Source organism: Coregonus lavaretus (genome assembly GCF_964263955.1).
Source record: "Coregonus lavaretus genome assembly, chromosome: 11".
Classification (NCBI taxonomy): domain Eukaryota; kingdom Metazoa; phylum Chordata; class Actinopteri; order Salmoniformes; family Salmonidae; genus Coregonus; species Coregonus lavaretus.
This window is the reverse complement of record NC_139998.1, coordinates 34,062,150-34,076,098: the sequence shown is the minus strand read 5'-3', so window position 1 is coordinate 34,076,098 and position 13,949 is coordinate 34,062,150. Positions and strand designations below refer to the sequence as shown.

The 13,949-nt window shown below is 44.6% G+C and overlaps 1 protein-coding gene across 1 annotated transcript in view; it reads right to left on the bottom strand.

Annotated features, from left to right (window-relative positions):
- necab2 (N-terminal EF-hand calcium binding protein 2) overlaps positions 1 to 13,949 on the bottom strand; it is a gene marked incomplete at its 5' end in the record, with an annotated part of 169,635 nt that overhangs the window by 39,684 nt on the left and 116,002 nt on the right. The window contains 4 exons of the mRNA XM_084171902.1: positions 1,484 to 1,540; positions 4,093 to 4,172; positions 8,060 to 8,187; positions 9,480 to 9,619. Coding sequence (XP_084028028.1) covers positions 1,484 to 1,540; positions 4,093 to 4,172; positions 8,060 to 8,187; positions 9,480 to 9,619 — 405 coding nt within the window. The remainder of the gene's footprint in view (positions 1 to 1,483; positions 1,541 to 4,092; positions 4,173 to 8,059; positions 8,188 to 9,479; positions 9,620 to 13,949) is intronic.

Genomic DNA, 13,949 nt, shown 5'->3' with positions numbered 1-13,949 from the left:
CGGATTTCTGCAAAGAAACCACTACTAAAGGACACCAATAAGAAGAAGAGACTTGCTTGGTCCAAGAAACACGAGCAATGGACATTAGACCGGCGGAAATGTGTATTTTGGTCTGGAGTCCAAATTGGAGATTTTTGGTTCCAACCGCCGTGTCTTTGTGAGACGCGGTGTGGGTGAACGGATTATCTCTGCATGTGTATTTCCCACCGTACAGCATGGAGGAGGAGGTGTTATGGTGTGGGGGTGCTTTGCTGGTGACACTGTCTGTGATTTATTTAGAATTCAAGGCACACTTAACCAGCATGGCTACCACAGCATACGCCATCCCATCTGGTTTGGGCTTAGACTATCATTTGGTTTTCAACAGGACAATGACCCAACCCACCTCCAGGCTGTGTAAGGGCTATTTTAGCAAGAAGGAGAGTAATGGAGTGCTGCATCAGATGACCTGGCCTCCACAATCCCCTGAGCTCAACCCAATTGAGATGGTTTGGGACGAGTCGGACGGCAGAGTGAAGGAAAAGCAGCCAACATGTGCTCAGCATATGTGGGAACTTCTTCAAGACTGTTGGAAAAGCATTACAGGTGAAGCTGGTTGAGAGAATGCCAAGAGTGTGCAAATCTGTCATCAAGGCAAATGGTGGGTATTTGAAGAATCTCAAATATAACATATATTTTGATTTGTTTAACACTTTTTTGGTTGCTACATGATTCCATATGTGTTATTCCATAGTTTTGATGTCTTCACTATTATTCTACAATGTAGAAAATAGTACAAATAAAGAAAAACCCTTGAATGAGTAGGTGTTCTAAAACTTTTGACCGGTAGTGTATATATTAGGATAATCTATTTCAAGAACCAGATGGAGAAACTTTGGCCTCTTTAGTAAAAAAAAATCAAGAAAAAGGTCATAAGAGCATAATACCATTTGGCATTTGGAGAGTATGCTTGTCAAAGACTACACAAACTGTAAATAAACATTTGAGTCTTTTAGTTTTTGGGTAAGCATTTTATTTGATTTAAAGATAAAGAAGTTAACTATACTGCAGGAAACATTCCAGATTGTTTAGCAATTGTTAATATGGAAGCATAAGGCTATGACAACAATATGAACAGACGGTGTGCTTGCCCTAAGGTTGCAGTGTCATATTTTGAACTGAAGCACTGAATCTAAATACGGTACATTGATAGCAAAAAAGAAATAACATGCACTCATGCTCTTCATGCAGGGAGACGAAAAGCAACTTTTAGACATGATTGAAATGGGAAATAAATTTGAGGTAATCTTGTTCGCTGCTTTCTGCTGGAGAGGAGGTGGATATAAGATGCCAATGATTCCCTGTGCATGCTGGAAGCTTAGAATGGAGATGTGTCTATGGGGGTTCGTGAGGACTAGAGAGGGGTGGAGCAGTGATTCCTCCACAGTGCCACAGCCGTACAGTACCCCCCTACCAGGCTCTCAGGCATAAAGATGCTACTTACTGCGCTGGCTGTGCCATCAGTGTCTGTTAGCCTCTGATGCAGGTCAAACCAAACTGTCTGCAACAAGAACCAAAACACAAGAACCACAAGTGCATTAGCGTTAACCCTAAGCTGCACTGGAACAGGGGAACCCTACTCTGCACACACCCAGGTGGGCAGGTTTTTTCACCTCACATTTCTTATTTGCAACTGTACCGAAAAAAATGAATGTTTCTTCATCCAGTGATTTCATCTCTAGATTGTCACAGCAGACTCAAGACTTGCTTTCATACTGTTCTGATGACTGACAATATTTCTCTATCTCTCTCTCTCTCTCTTAGCTAGCTAATATACTCACAGATCTGTGGAGGAAAATGTTACACTGCAGAGGGTAGTTATCACACAGTATAATGTGGAAGGGCCTTCAAGATAACATTTAAAATTGCATGTGTAGACACTACCTTTAATATTGCATGTATTGACACTAGAGATCAAGAGCGCAAACAAGGAATCACAGAGATCTTAATCAGAGATGTAAAGCCCAGAAAAGCCATCACTGTATTGGAGAGCTATATTTCCCATCTCCCAGTCTTCAATCCAATCCAAAGCAGTGATAGGAGAACATGGGCTGGATCAACTGAGTCAAGTAACAATGGCATGAGCAATGCAGTCACTCTGTGTCCTATTATTCTGAAGTCTACAGCAGGCCACATAGGACAGAGCCAATACGTTACACGAGACACACTGTGATGGGTAAGTTATGGACAGCAACTATTGAAAACGGAGAAAAAGTCACATTCTGTGGTGTTTCTGAAGTTACTTTCTGCTTTCCGGTGGGAGTGGAGTGAAACACTGTATTGTATAGCAGTATCCTTCCCACAAATGTCTTACTGAGTGCATAATGATGCATGATGACTCAACGCAGATGTGTCTCAATGTGGGGTTTGAGATCCTGGAATTTTCTTTCATACAGAACCAAATACTGTAGCAATACGAGGGCTGCTGGAGGAAGAAAGCGGGCTGGTGTTCCAGTCGTCATGGTAATTGAGGCCTTTATAATGACACAACGGAGGAAAGGAAGCAGCAGGCAAGCATTCTACAGCACTCTACAGCATTCTACAGCACTCTACAGCATTCTACAGCATTCTACAGCATTCTACAGACAACAACAGCACATCTGGGATGGGCCTGAGGTCACCTCTGGGTAAAATCATCCTGCAGATAATATACAATGACTAGATGGGACATGGCTATGAAAATCAGGGCCTTCAGTGTGTGCAAATTAGGCACATTGTATAGGACTAGCAATTTAAAGCATATGCCTGCTTTGTATGAAAAAAAATAAAAGTTAACCATTCACTTGTATAAGATTGCATTTTTCCATATGGAGATAGCTAAGGGGATTACTACTATGATCTTGTGAGGCAGAAGACAACTCAATTTGTGCGATGCATGTTAGTCATAACTGCATCCAGTAAACAAAATTCTCGCTCCATTCTAAACCATTTTGTAATAATTGTTTCCACACCAGGGATTTTGTACAGTCCCTCTCCTATAACATGGATAATAAGCACTTGTGGCAAACAGTGCAGCCCGCTGCTAATACATCTTTCCTGTGAGGGAACGTTTGTCTGATCCCACCACAGACATACAGTACGGTTAACTGCTCCAGGATCGCGCCTAGCCCTGTGACACAGAGGGTCTGCCTGGGAAGACCAAGAAATGCTCCCATTTAGGAATCTTTACTGGGATCTGACAGCTCCTTCCCTGTTCTCTAAGGGGCGCTTCAACGAGCATGGAATAAACCTGTTCAGCTATTCTTAGCTGTAATAAGAACTTGCCTGCCTGCCAGAGACTACAGAATTAACTGGGGACTCCATTAGTCTACCATGCTCACTTCCTTCAAGACATGGGCAAGGGGGAGAACAAAGAGCAGAGCAGAGAGAGATAGAGAGATACAGAAAGAAGAGAGAATGAGAGGGAGACAGAGAGAGCATGAGGAAAAGAGTAAGGGAAGACAGCAGTGGAGAAAGGGGGAGGGCATGAGGGAGAAGAGAGCTAGTGAGTGAGAGAGGGAGGGATAGGTGAAAGAAATAGCAAAACATATTGCAATAGTTCGTCAGGCCTCAATAATTGCTTCCTTTGTCCTTTTTCTTTCACATCCCTTCCCCCCACCCCACATCCCCCACTGGGGGAGAGAGAGCAATAATATCCAGAGAAGAGATTACTGGGTTTACAGCACTGCTCTCCCCAACACAATCTGAATCTCATCTCAGGTCCCTGGGTTTCTCTCAGCATAATTACTGGGAGGTACAGCAGAGATGGGATGTGTTGTTGGAGATGTGCTAAAGAGGTGCCATTGCATTTGACATTTTAGTCATTTAGGGACTTACAGGAGCAATTTAGGGTTAAGTGCCTTGCTCAAGGGCACATTGACAGATTTAAACCAGCGACCTTTCAGTTACTGGCCCAACGCTCTTAACCCCTAGGCAACCTGCCACCCTGGAATGTGCTAGAGATAGGCCAGTAATGACGTCAATGAAAAGTCTATTACATGTGACCACTTACCAAAGCCAGAACAGATTACCTTTGTACCTGAAGTAATGTAGAGTAGGGTGGGGAGTTCTTACCTTGTTCTCAAGGCGTCCAATCAGCTCAGCCAGTCGGTTGATCTGTGCCTCCAGAGTCTCTTTCCTCACCTCCACCACCCCTGATTGAACAGAGCACACAACACATGACGCCAACACACTCCCAGCATTCAATACATTTTATGATAGAGATCATTATACAGATTTTTTTCTCCACAGTCTATGAGTATTTGATGGAAATAAAGAGTTCCAACCAGGTCTGATAAATAGGCAACTGCATTTGTCAATCAGGAAGAATCATGTCTATTCAAGGATTGAAGTAGAAATATATTCCCAGTGCCTCAGTAGAGAAGGGTCTTTATTGCTTTTCAGCTCTGTTTAGAAAGCAATAATACATTGTATTCTAGCGCACCTGGCTCTTGTCATTAGCTTTGCCTTCTTTAGTCACCCTGGATAGTAGTGTGTGCTGTAAAGGCCCAGAGAGGACGACAATGACAGTAGAGTCAAATACACTTAGAAGCCCTGTGATAGGAGGCTTCATTAAGGCAGAAATAAATATGAGAGCCAACAATATTAATCATTCCATTCTCCCCTCTATGTGATGCCACACAGCCAATTAGTGGTGGAAAAGGGCTTCCTGCTCTTTGAAATCATCACCTCTCGAGGTGCCAAGCCAATTAGAGGATTACACTTCCCCCTGTGTTGATGAGCCTACCAGATAACCACAGAGCTGAGGGGGGCTGCTGCGTTTTGGAACCTACCAGCCGTAACCATAGAGACATTTGAAGCAGGCACATAGCAGGCACATTTGGTCAGTTGGGCCTGAATGGCAGTCCAAGCTGTTTGAGCATGGTCTCTGTCATATGCAGAAGAGCAGTCATTAGTCCTGACTAGCCATGCTAATGACAGACAGCCATCTCCATTTGCAGCTGTCTCAGCATACTGTCTAACATATGGCACAGTTGCAGATAAGCTGTGAGCAAGGAAAATGTACACGACACAGGCTGATGCCTGCACACTCACACTCACAAGCACAAACAGACACACACCCAATGAAATGGGGGAGTGTTCCTTGTCTCAGGTAGCATTGCACAATGAACAATGGCTCATTTAAAAATAACTTTTCACCCATAGTGTCAAATACTCCTGCAGTTCCACAAAACTGAATGTTTACATTTAGCATATTTACTGGCAAGGTATTCTCTGATCAGTGAACAGAGAGCACAGACAGATTCTGCAACCAGAATGTATTGTCTGTCATGATTAAAAAAAGAGATAAAGCAAAAGAAACAGCAGGAAAAACAGCAAGAAAATATATATTTGACAAGTGTGAATGGGAGAAAGAGAACGAGAGAGGGGGATAGTGAGAGAAGAACAAGTAAATGTGAGAGTGAGGGGCATAGGGAGTTATTGATCAATATTATCCTTCTGGTGTTCTCAAATGACAGGCCAGACAAAGCTGGATCCAATCAAGGTCCTCTCCCCAGCCTCTGACAGCTGTAATACTGGCTTTTATGGCCCAAACAGTCAGGTTTATGAGTGTCTGAGGGAAATTTTAAACTGGTGTCAGACTTAAGCAATGGACTCAAAAGTGCCCTTTTCTATAGACAGTTTCAATGGCTTCCATATCATTCCAATCTAGTTGATTTGTTGAACACAGTAGCTAGACAGTGGAACCAGACACTGTGCTAATTTAACTGCAGTACAATTCTATAAAGACTGTTCCCTCTGGGCACCGAAGTCAGTTCAATGTCAACTAACGTTAATTCAACGTGAAATCAACAACAAAAAATGATGTCACTGGATTTAGGTTAAAAGTTGGGTGAAAAAAAGACTAAATTCGCTTACGTTGATGACTTTCTGCAAATCCAATCAGTTTTCCAAGTTGATTCACCGACATCACATTGAATTATTTCGTTGAAATGACGTGGAAACAACATTGATTCAATCAGTTTTTGCCCAGTGGGTTATCAAAGGAGAGCAATTTAGACTATTTCACTGTGGTTTTTACTTCATTGTGACAACTTGGCCAATGGAGTCTTTTCTCGTCAAGTAGAATACATTAACAGGAATGCCGCATAAGGCCATGCGTAAAAAGGCTAGCCTGACGGCTCACACTAAATTCTTCCTCTTCTCTGTCGTTCGCTACATACTTTAGTCTGAGACTGCCATCATTGAAGTTGTTTGTGGTGACGATAGGCACGAGGGGTGTTGTAAAAAACAAAGTAATACACGATTGGATTGTCTTTAACCAATCAGAGTATCAAAGCCAATGACACATTTTCAAACTGCCGCTTTACCCACTAGTGTTCTGGCTCTGGCCCAACCCAGCAGTTTCTGGACCAATCAGACGGGCCCGAATGTGTTCGCGTTTGTTGAAGGGTTGGGCAGGTACTCAGATCCAGACTCATTGCGGAGAAGAAACAAATGTCAGTGGGCGTGGCGTAGCGTTTGGCTGGAGCAAGGAGTCTGGGTAGCCAGGCAATGAAATGGCTCCTTCATGATACATTGCTAATCAATCTCATAGCCCTCCTTCTCAACACGCGTCAATCCTAAATCAATTAAGTCACTCAAAACCCTTCAAAAGGGGCACTTCTTACAACATGCAATTTGTTACAGCAAGTGAGTGGAAGGGAGAGCTGGTATCAACAGCCTATGAGTGTCTACAGTATGTGAGTCAGTGTTAAGAAGCTGTCTGAGTGTTTCATTACACATGGAGAGAGATGGAAACTATAGCAGGGAGGAAGAGAAGAGAGAGGAAGAGAGTGGCGACGGGTAGAAAACACTGCTAAACTTCAAAGGGAATCATTGGCCTCTATCTGTGTCACAAAAAAACTGGAATTAATTTGTGAGGCCATAGGCAGAAGCTCCTACTCGGCTTTAAAATGGAGCCGCGCTCTAATTGAAATTCAGGAATGGATTCAGGGAAATAGGGATTATTTATCCCCATTGAAAAGTTACCATTTTCAGCATTTATGGTCTACTTCCAAACCACTGTATACTTACGTAATGCTTATCTACTGCATGCATGATGCATGCTGACTGGGCACTCTTTGTTTATGGCTTCTGTAACTGCTCTGAATGCTGTACGTTATGCAAGCTGATTTAAATGGATTGATTCCAGAATTGTCTTAGAGACAGAAGCACCATGAAACAGCTTAAATTTCATTGTGGTTCCGAATGAAGGAAAACTACAAAAATATACAATGGTTTTAGAAGACCATTTTGTTATTGCTACTGATAGCCATAAATGTACTAGCTGTTTGTACTTAAACCTTCTCTACAGTGGCTTGCCTCCAAACTCTAACCGAAGTGAGGGCTGCAGTGCAGAGTATATGTGCCTATTTGATCGATCTGTGTCATTGTATAGCCCCTTCCTCCCTCCCTCCCTCTGCCTCCCTCCCTCTCTCTGCCTCCCTCCTTCTCTCTGCCTCCCTCCCTCCCTCTGCCTCCCTTCCTCTGCCTCCCTCCCTCTGCCTCCCTCTGCCTCCCTCTGCCTCCCTCCCTCTCTCTGCCTCCCTCCTCCTCTCTGCCTCCCTCCCTCTGCCTCCCTCCCTCTCTCTGCCTCCCTCCTCCTCCTCTCTGCCTCCCTCCTACTTCTCTCCTCTCTGTGGGAGAGCTAGAGCTGCCAGGCACATCTCCATGTTTCTGTAGATGATTGATTGAGATTGTAGAAAATGGGAAATAAATCACTCTGCCTGAAGAGAACAGTGCTTTTGATTTCCATTGCACTTGATTAATGCTCCCATGCTTGTCTTCAAGCTAATCACAAATGTAACCGACAAATGTGTCACACTTCATTCAGAAAGCATTTACATTGCATTTGGTTCAGGTGATACGTCTACATAATGTTTAAATGTGATGTGTCTCTGGGGAGACTGAGGGAGAAAAAAGAGTACATCACTTAAATTAATCAGCAGATTGAAGAAGGGGCTGGATTAATACAAACCTACGTCAATGAGAGACGTACATCAGTGTAGTATGTGTGTGACACAGGCAGAAGTCTGACCTGTAGCAGTGTTGATGTTCCTCGGGGCAACATCCTTGGCAGCACTGACTCTGTTGTTAGGAGGGTAGTCAGGCACTGGTTTCTCATAACGTTTCTCTGGAACCCGTGGACTGACCTTAGTGGGATACCTTTACATAGAGAGAGAGAGGGATGAGAGACAGAGAGAGAAAAAGAGAGAGAGGGATGAGAGAGCCAGGGAGGGTGAGGGAGGATCACAGTAAGTAGAAAAGGCACATACATACACTATATATACAAAAGTATGTGGATACCCCTTCAAATTAGTGGATTTAGCTATTTCAGCCACACTCGTCGCTAACAGGTGTATAAAATCGAGCACACAGCCATGCAATCTCCATAGACAAACATTGGCAATAGAATGGCCTTACTGAAGAGCTCAGTGACTTTCAACGTGGCACTGTCATAGGATGCCACCTTTCCAACAAGTCAGTTTGTCCAATTTCTGCCCTGCTAGAGCTGGGAGCAACAACGACTCAGCCGCGAAGTGGTAGGCCACACAAGCTCACAGAACGGGACCACCGAGTGCTGAAACGTGTAGCGTGTAAAAAGCAGAGCAGCCGCACACAAGCCTAAGATCACCAGGTGCAACGCCAAGCATCGGCTGGAGTGGTGTAAATGTCGCCGCCATTGGACTCTGGAACAGTGGAAACGCGTTCTCTGGAGTGATTAATCACGCTTCACCATCTGGCAGTCCGATGGATGAATCTGGGTTTGGCGGATGCCAGGAGAACGATACCTGCCCAAATGCACAGTGCCAACTGTAAAGTTTGGTGGAGGAGGAATAATGGTCTGGGGCTGTTTTTCATGGTTCAGGCTAGGCCCCTTACTTCCAGTGAAGGGAAATCTTAACGCTACAGCATACAATGACATACTAGACAATTCTGTGGTTCCAACTTTGTGGCAACAGTTTGGAGAAGGCCCTTTCCCGTTTCAGCATGACAATGCCCCCATGCACAAAGCAAAGTCCATACAGAAAGGGTTTTTCGAGAGCGGTGTGTAAGAACTTGACTGGCCTGCACAGAGCCCTGACCTCAACTCCATCGAGCACCTTTGGGATTAATTGGAACACCGACTGCGAGCCAGGCCTAATCGCCCAACATCAGTGCCTGACCTCACTAATGCTCTTGTGGCTGAATGGAAGCAAGTTGCCGCAGCAATGTTCCAACATCTAGTGGAAAGCCTTCCCAGAAGAGTGGAGGCTGTTATAGCAGCAAAGGGGGGACCAACTCCATATTAATGCCCATGATTTTGGAATGAGATGTTCGACAAGCAGGTGTCCACATACCTTTGGTCATGTAGTGTAGCTAGGAACCTGAGTGACTTTTGATGGGGGACTGCCAGTCTCAATTTCACACATAAGGACATGACACAGCAGTGGCGTCCTCCTAACTCGATGACTCACCCTGATTGGCTACAATGCTGCTCGTCAATAGCATCCACAGCACTCTCCACCGAGTTTAGCAGAGACTGGATCTGATTGGCTGATTCCTTCAACAGGAAGCGGGTAACAAATTGCTCCACATTGGTCCCTCGCTCGTACACCTGGGGAGAGAAGAGATAGCGAGAGAGGGGGGAGGAGATAGAGAATGAGAGAAGCCTTGGCACCTTTCTGCACATCTCCTGAACACATTTCAGATAAGTCCCTCTCTATGTCTTTCACTGCCTCTAAAAGCTTCCCTTCTGCAGAGTGTTTTTGCCAAATGCAAATTGCAAAGTTTCTGAGTGTTTAAGGGTTTTTCAAGGTTGAAGGCAGACACTTTCTCTAAGCTTAAGAGAAAAATACTTAAAAGAGGGTGATAACATTTAAGGAGTCTTAAACCTGGACTCAGAACTGCACAGTCAGACAGATCTAAGGACAGTTTCAGTTTCAAAGGCAGTAGTCCGCTAGGATGCAACCTTGGCCATACTCATTACATTTGAGTAATTTAGCAGATGCAACTTACAGTTAGTGAGTGTATACATCTTCATACTGGCCCCCCGTGGGAATCGAACCCACAACCCTGGCGTTGCAAGCGCCATGCTCTACCAACTGAGCTACAGTTTATTTTAACTGGTTGAAATAACCAATATTCTTCCTGCTTTGCCATTGTGGGGAAATGGTCTGTGCTGTCAAACAAGCTTTATATTATTTTGGATAAACTTAATTGTCATCTCTTGTAAGCAGACACACACTAAGATTCTTTAGATAATTGGGACACTTTGTTACATCAGACTGATCATTTCTTATGACAGAAAAACCTAAACTTGCCAAGAAAACAGAAAGTGAATATCGAATTCCATTATCTCAGCCAATGTCGGCTGTAGGTTCAGAAACAGTTTTCCTTCTGGTCTGAAAAGAGAAAGTGAGGCAATGTGCAGAATCTTTGTATTGGTGTTTCTGGTGATTGAATATCAAAGAATGAACATTATTCCAAGTCTGATCATTGCTTGGAAATATGAAATATGTATTTAAATGTGACATTAGAGAATCTACTGAAGCTGTCTGATAGAAGAGTTATACATTTGTACTCAAATTGCACACTATGGACATTGCTGAGCTGGTATAGCATACATGCAGACAGAATGGAATGGGATCTGGGGTTGGCGCCGTGGCCGTGTTTAATCAGCATCAGATGTTTTTTTGAGGTTGTAGAGTTCAGGTTATAGAGAGACATCAAGAAGGAGGAGGTTTAAGAGTGTGGTCATTCCTCCACTGTTCTCTGCATCTGCTTGCCCCCGCCACTGCCTCTATTGTCCCTGTCTCTGCCCAGCCTCTAACCCTGCCTCCGCCTCTAACCCTGCCTCCGCCTCTAACCCTGCCCTGTCTCTGGTCAGCCCTCTTGGCAGCACACAGAGACATTTTTAAATTTTTAGTCATTTAGCAGACACTCTTATCCAGAGCGACTTACAGTTAGTGAGTGCATACATATATATAATTTTTTTTTTCATACTGGCCCCCCGCGGGAATCGAACCCACAACCCTGGCGTTGCAAACGCCATGCTCTACCAACATCCCTGCCGGCCATTCCCTCCCCTACCCTGGACGACGCTAGGCCAATTGTGCGCCGCCCCATGGGTCTCCCGGTCACGGCCGGCTACGACAGAGCCTGGATTCGAACCAGGATCTCTAGTGGCACAGCTAGCACTGCGATGAGACAGAGGATGGAGATGAATGATTCCATTTGCACACTAGGTCAAAAGAACTACACTGCACCAAAGTAATACTGAGAGCCTTCACACTGTAAACCAGATAGCAATCAAGCATGCCAGTATTTTCATTAAAAACAATCAAAACAGTGATACAATGTTGTTTACAAGTGCAGGTTGTAATTTAGTGACAAAATCAGAAATATATGTACAAAACATTAGGAACTCTTTCCATGACATAGCTTTTACCTGGATTCACCTGGTCAGTCTATGATCCCTTATTGATGTCACCTGTTAAATCCACTTAAATCAGTGTAGATGAAGGGGAGGATACAGGTTCAATAATGATTTTCAAGCCTTGAGACAATTGAGATATGGATTGTGTGTGTGCCATTCAGAGGGTGAATGGGCAAGACAAAATATTTATGTGCCTTTGAACGGGGTATGGTAGTAGGTGCCAGGCACACCGGTTTGAGTGTGTCAAGAACTGCAACACTGCTGGGTTTTTCACGCTCAACAGTTTCCTGTGTGTGTCAAGAATGGTCCACCACCCAAAGGACATCCAGCCAACTTGCCACTACTGTGGGAAGCATTGGAGTCAACATGGGCCAGCATCCCTGAACGCTTTCGACACCTTGTAGTCCATGCCCCGACAAATGTGTATTTGTATTTATTATGGATCCCCATTAGCTGCTGCCAAGGCAGCAGCTACTCTTCCTGGGGTCCAGCAAAATTAAGGCAGTTATACCATTTTAAAAACATTACAATACATTCACAACAGATTTCACAACACACTAAGTGTGTGCCCTCAGGCCCCTACTCCACTACCACATAATACAACACAAAACTCAATATTCAATATTAGGAAGGTGTTGCTAATGTTTGGTATACTCTGGTATACTATATTGCATGCACAGACAGAGACTATTTGATTGATCTAAGCAAAATGAGACACAAGTAGAGCAAAATATGATACATGAAGGGAGGGTGCTTATCTTGCAATTGTATCTGTGTGTGGTTGGCCTTGTGTACTGCACTAATGGTCAGACTGCTGAACGGTCCTCCAGGGAAGACAGACAGAGAGGTCCATTAGTAGTGTAATACACTGCTCAAAAAAATAAAGGGAACACTAAAATAACACATTCTAGATCTGAATGAATGAAATAATCTTATTAAATACTTTTTTCTTTACATAGTTGAATGTGCTGACAACAAAATCACACAACAATTATCAATGGAAATCAAATTTATCAACCCATGGAGGTCTGGATTTGGAGTCACCCTCAAGATTAAAGTGGAAAACCACACTACAGGCTGATCCAACTTTGATGTAATGTCCTTAAAACAAGTCAAAATGAGGCTCAGTAGTGTGTGTGGCCTCCACGTGCCTGTATGACCTCCCTACAACGCCTGGGCATGCTCCTGATGAGGTGGCGGATGGTCTCCTGAGGGAACTCCTCCCAGACCTGGACTAAAGCATCCGCCAACTCCTGGACAGTCTGTGGTGCAACGTGGCGTTGGTGGATGGAGCGAGACATGATGTCCCAGATGTGCTCAATTGGATTCAGGTCTGGGGAACGGGCGGGCAAGTCCATAGCATCAATGCCTTCCTCTTGCAGGAACTGCTGACACACTCCAGCCACATGAGGTCTAGCATTGTCTTGCATTAGGAGGAACCCAGGGCCAACCGCACCAGCATATGGTCTCACAAGGGGTCTGAGGATCTCATCTCGGTACCTAATGGCAGTCAGGCTACCTCTGGCGAGCACATGGAGGGCTGTGTGGCCCCCCAAAGAAATGCCACCCCACACCATGACTGACCCACCGCCAAACCGGTCATGCTGGAGGATGTTGCAGGCAGCAGAACGTTCTCCACGGCGTCTCCAGACTCTGTCACGTCTGTCACGTGCTCAGTGTGAACCTGCTTTCATCTGTGAAGAGCACAGGGCACCAGTGGCGAATTTGCCAATCTTGGTGTTCTCTGGCAAATGCCAAACGTCCTGCACGATGTTGGCCTGTAAGCACAACCCCCACCTGTGGACGTCGAGCCCTCATACCACCCTCATGGAGTCTGTTTCTGACCGTTTGAGCAGACACATGCACATTTGTGGCCTGCTGGAGGTCATTTTGCAGGGCTCTGGCAGTGCTCCTCCTGCTCCTCCTTGCACAAAGGCGGAGATAGCAGTTCTGCTGCTGGGTTGTTGCCCTCCTACGGCCTCCTCCACGTCTCCTGATGTACTGGCCTGTCTCCTGGTAGCGCCTCCATGCTCTGGACATGTCTATTCCATTTGCACAACAGCATGTGAAATGTATTGTCAATCAGTGTTGCTTCCTAAGTGGACAGTTTGATTTCACAGAAGTGTGATTGACTTGAAGTTACATTGTGTTGTTTAAGTGTTCCCTTTATTTTTTTGAGCAGTGTAGTAACACAAGCAGGTGGAATACTACAGAGTTGGCTCACAGGCCCATATTCTATTACACATGCATCTGGAGAACTGATTATTCAAATGGCAGGCCACAACCTCTAAATGCTTTGTGAATAGGGCTAATTTCATAAAATCTCTAATACAATTCAGAGCCATCCATAAGGTATATCTTGTATTGGGTGTACCTGTAAAATGAGTGAAATTCAGAGGTGGGTAAACCAGCCAAGGCGTTTTGTTTTAACGAATGGGCTTATTCAATTTTAGTGTATAGTGAGTAGCAGGTAGCACCTGAGCCAAAGCCCAACCAGCCACTGATCCTA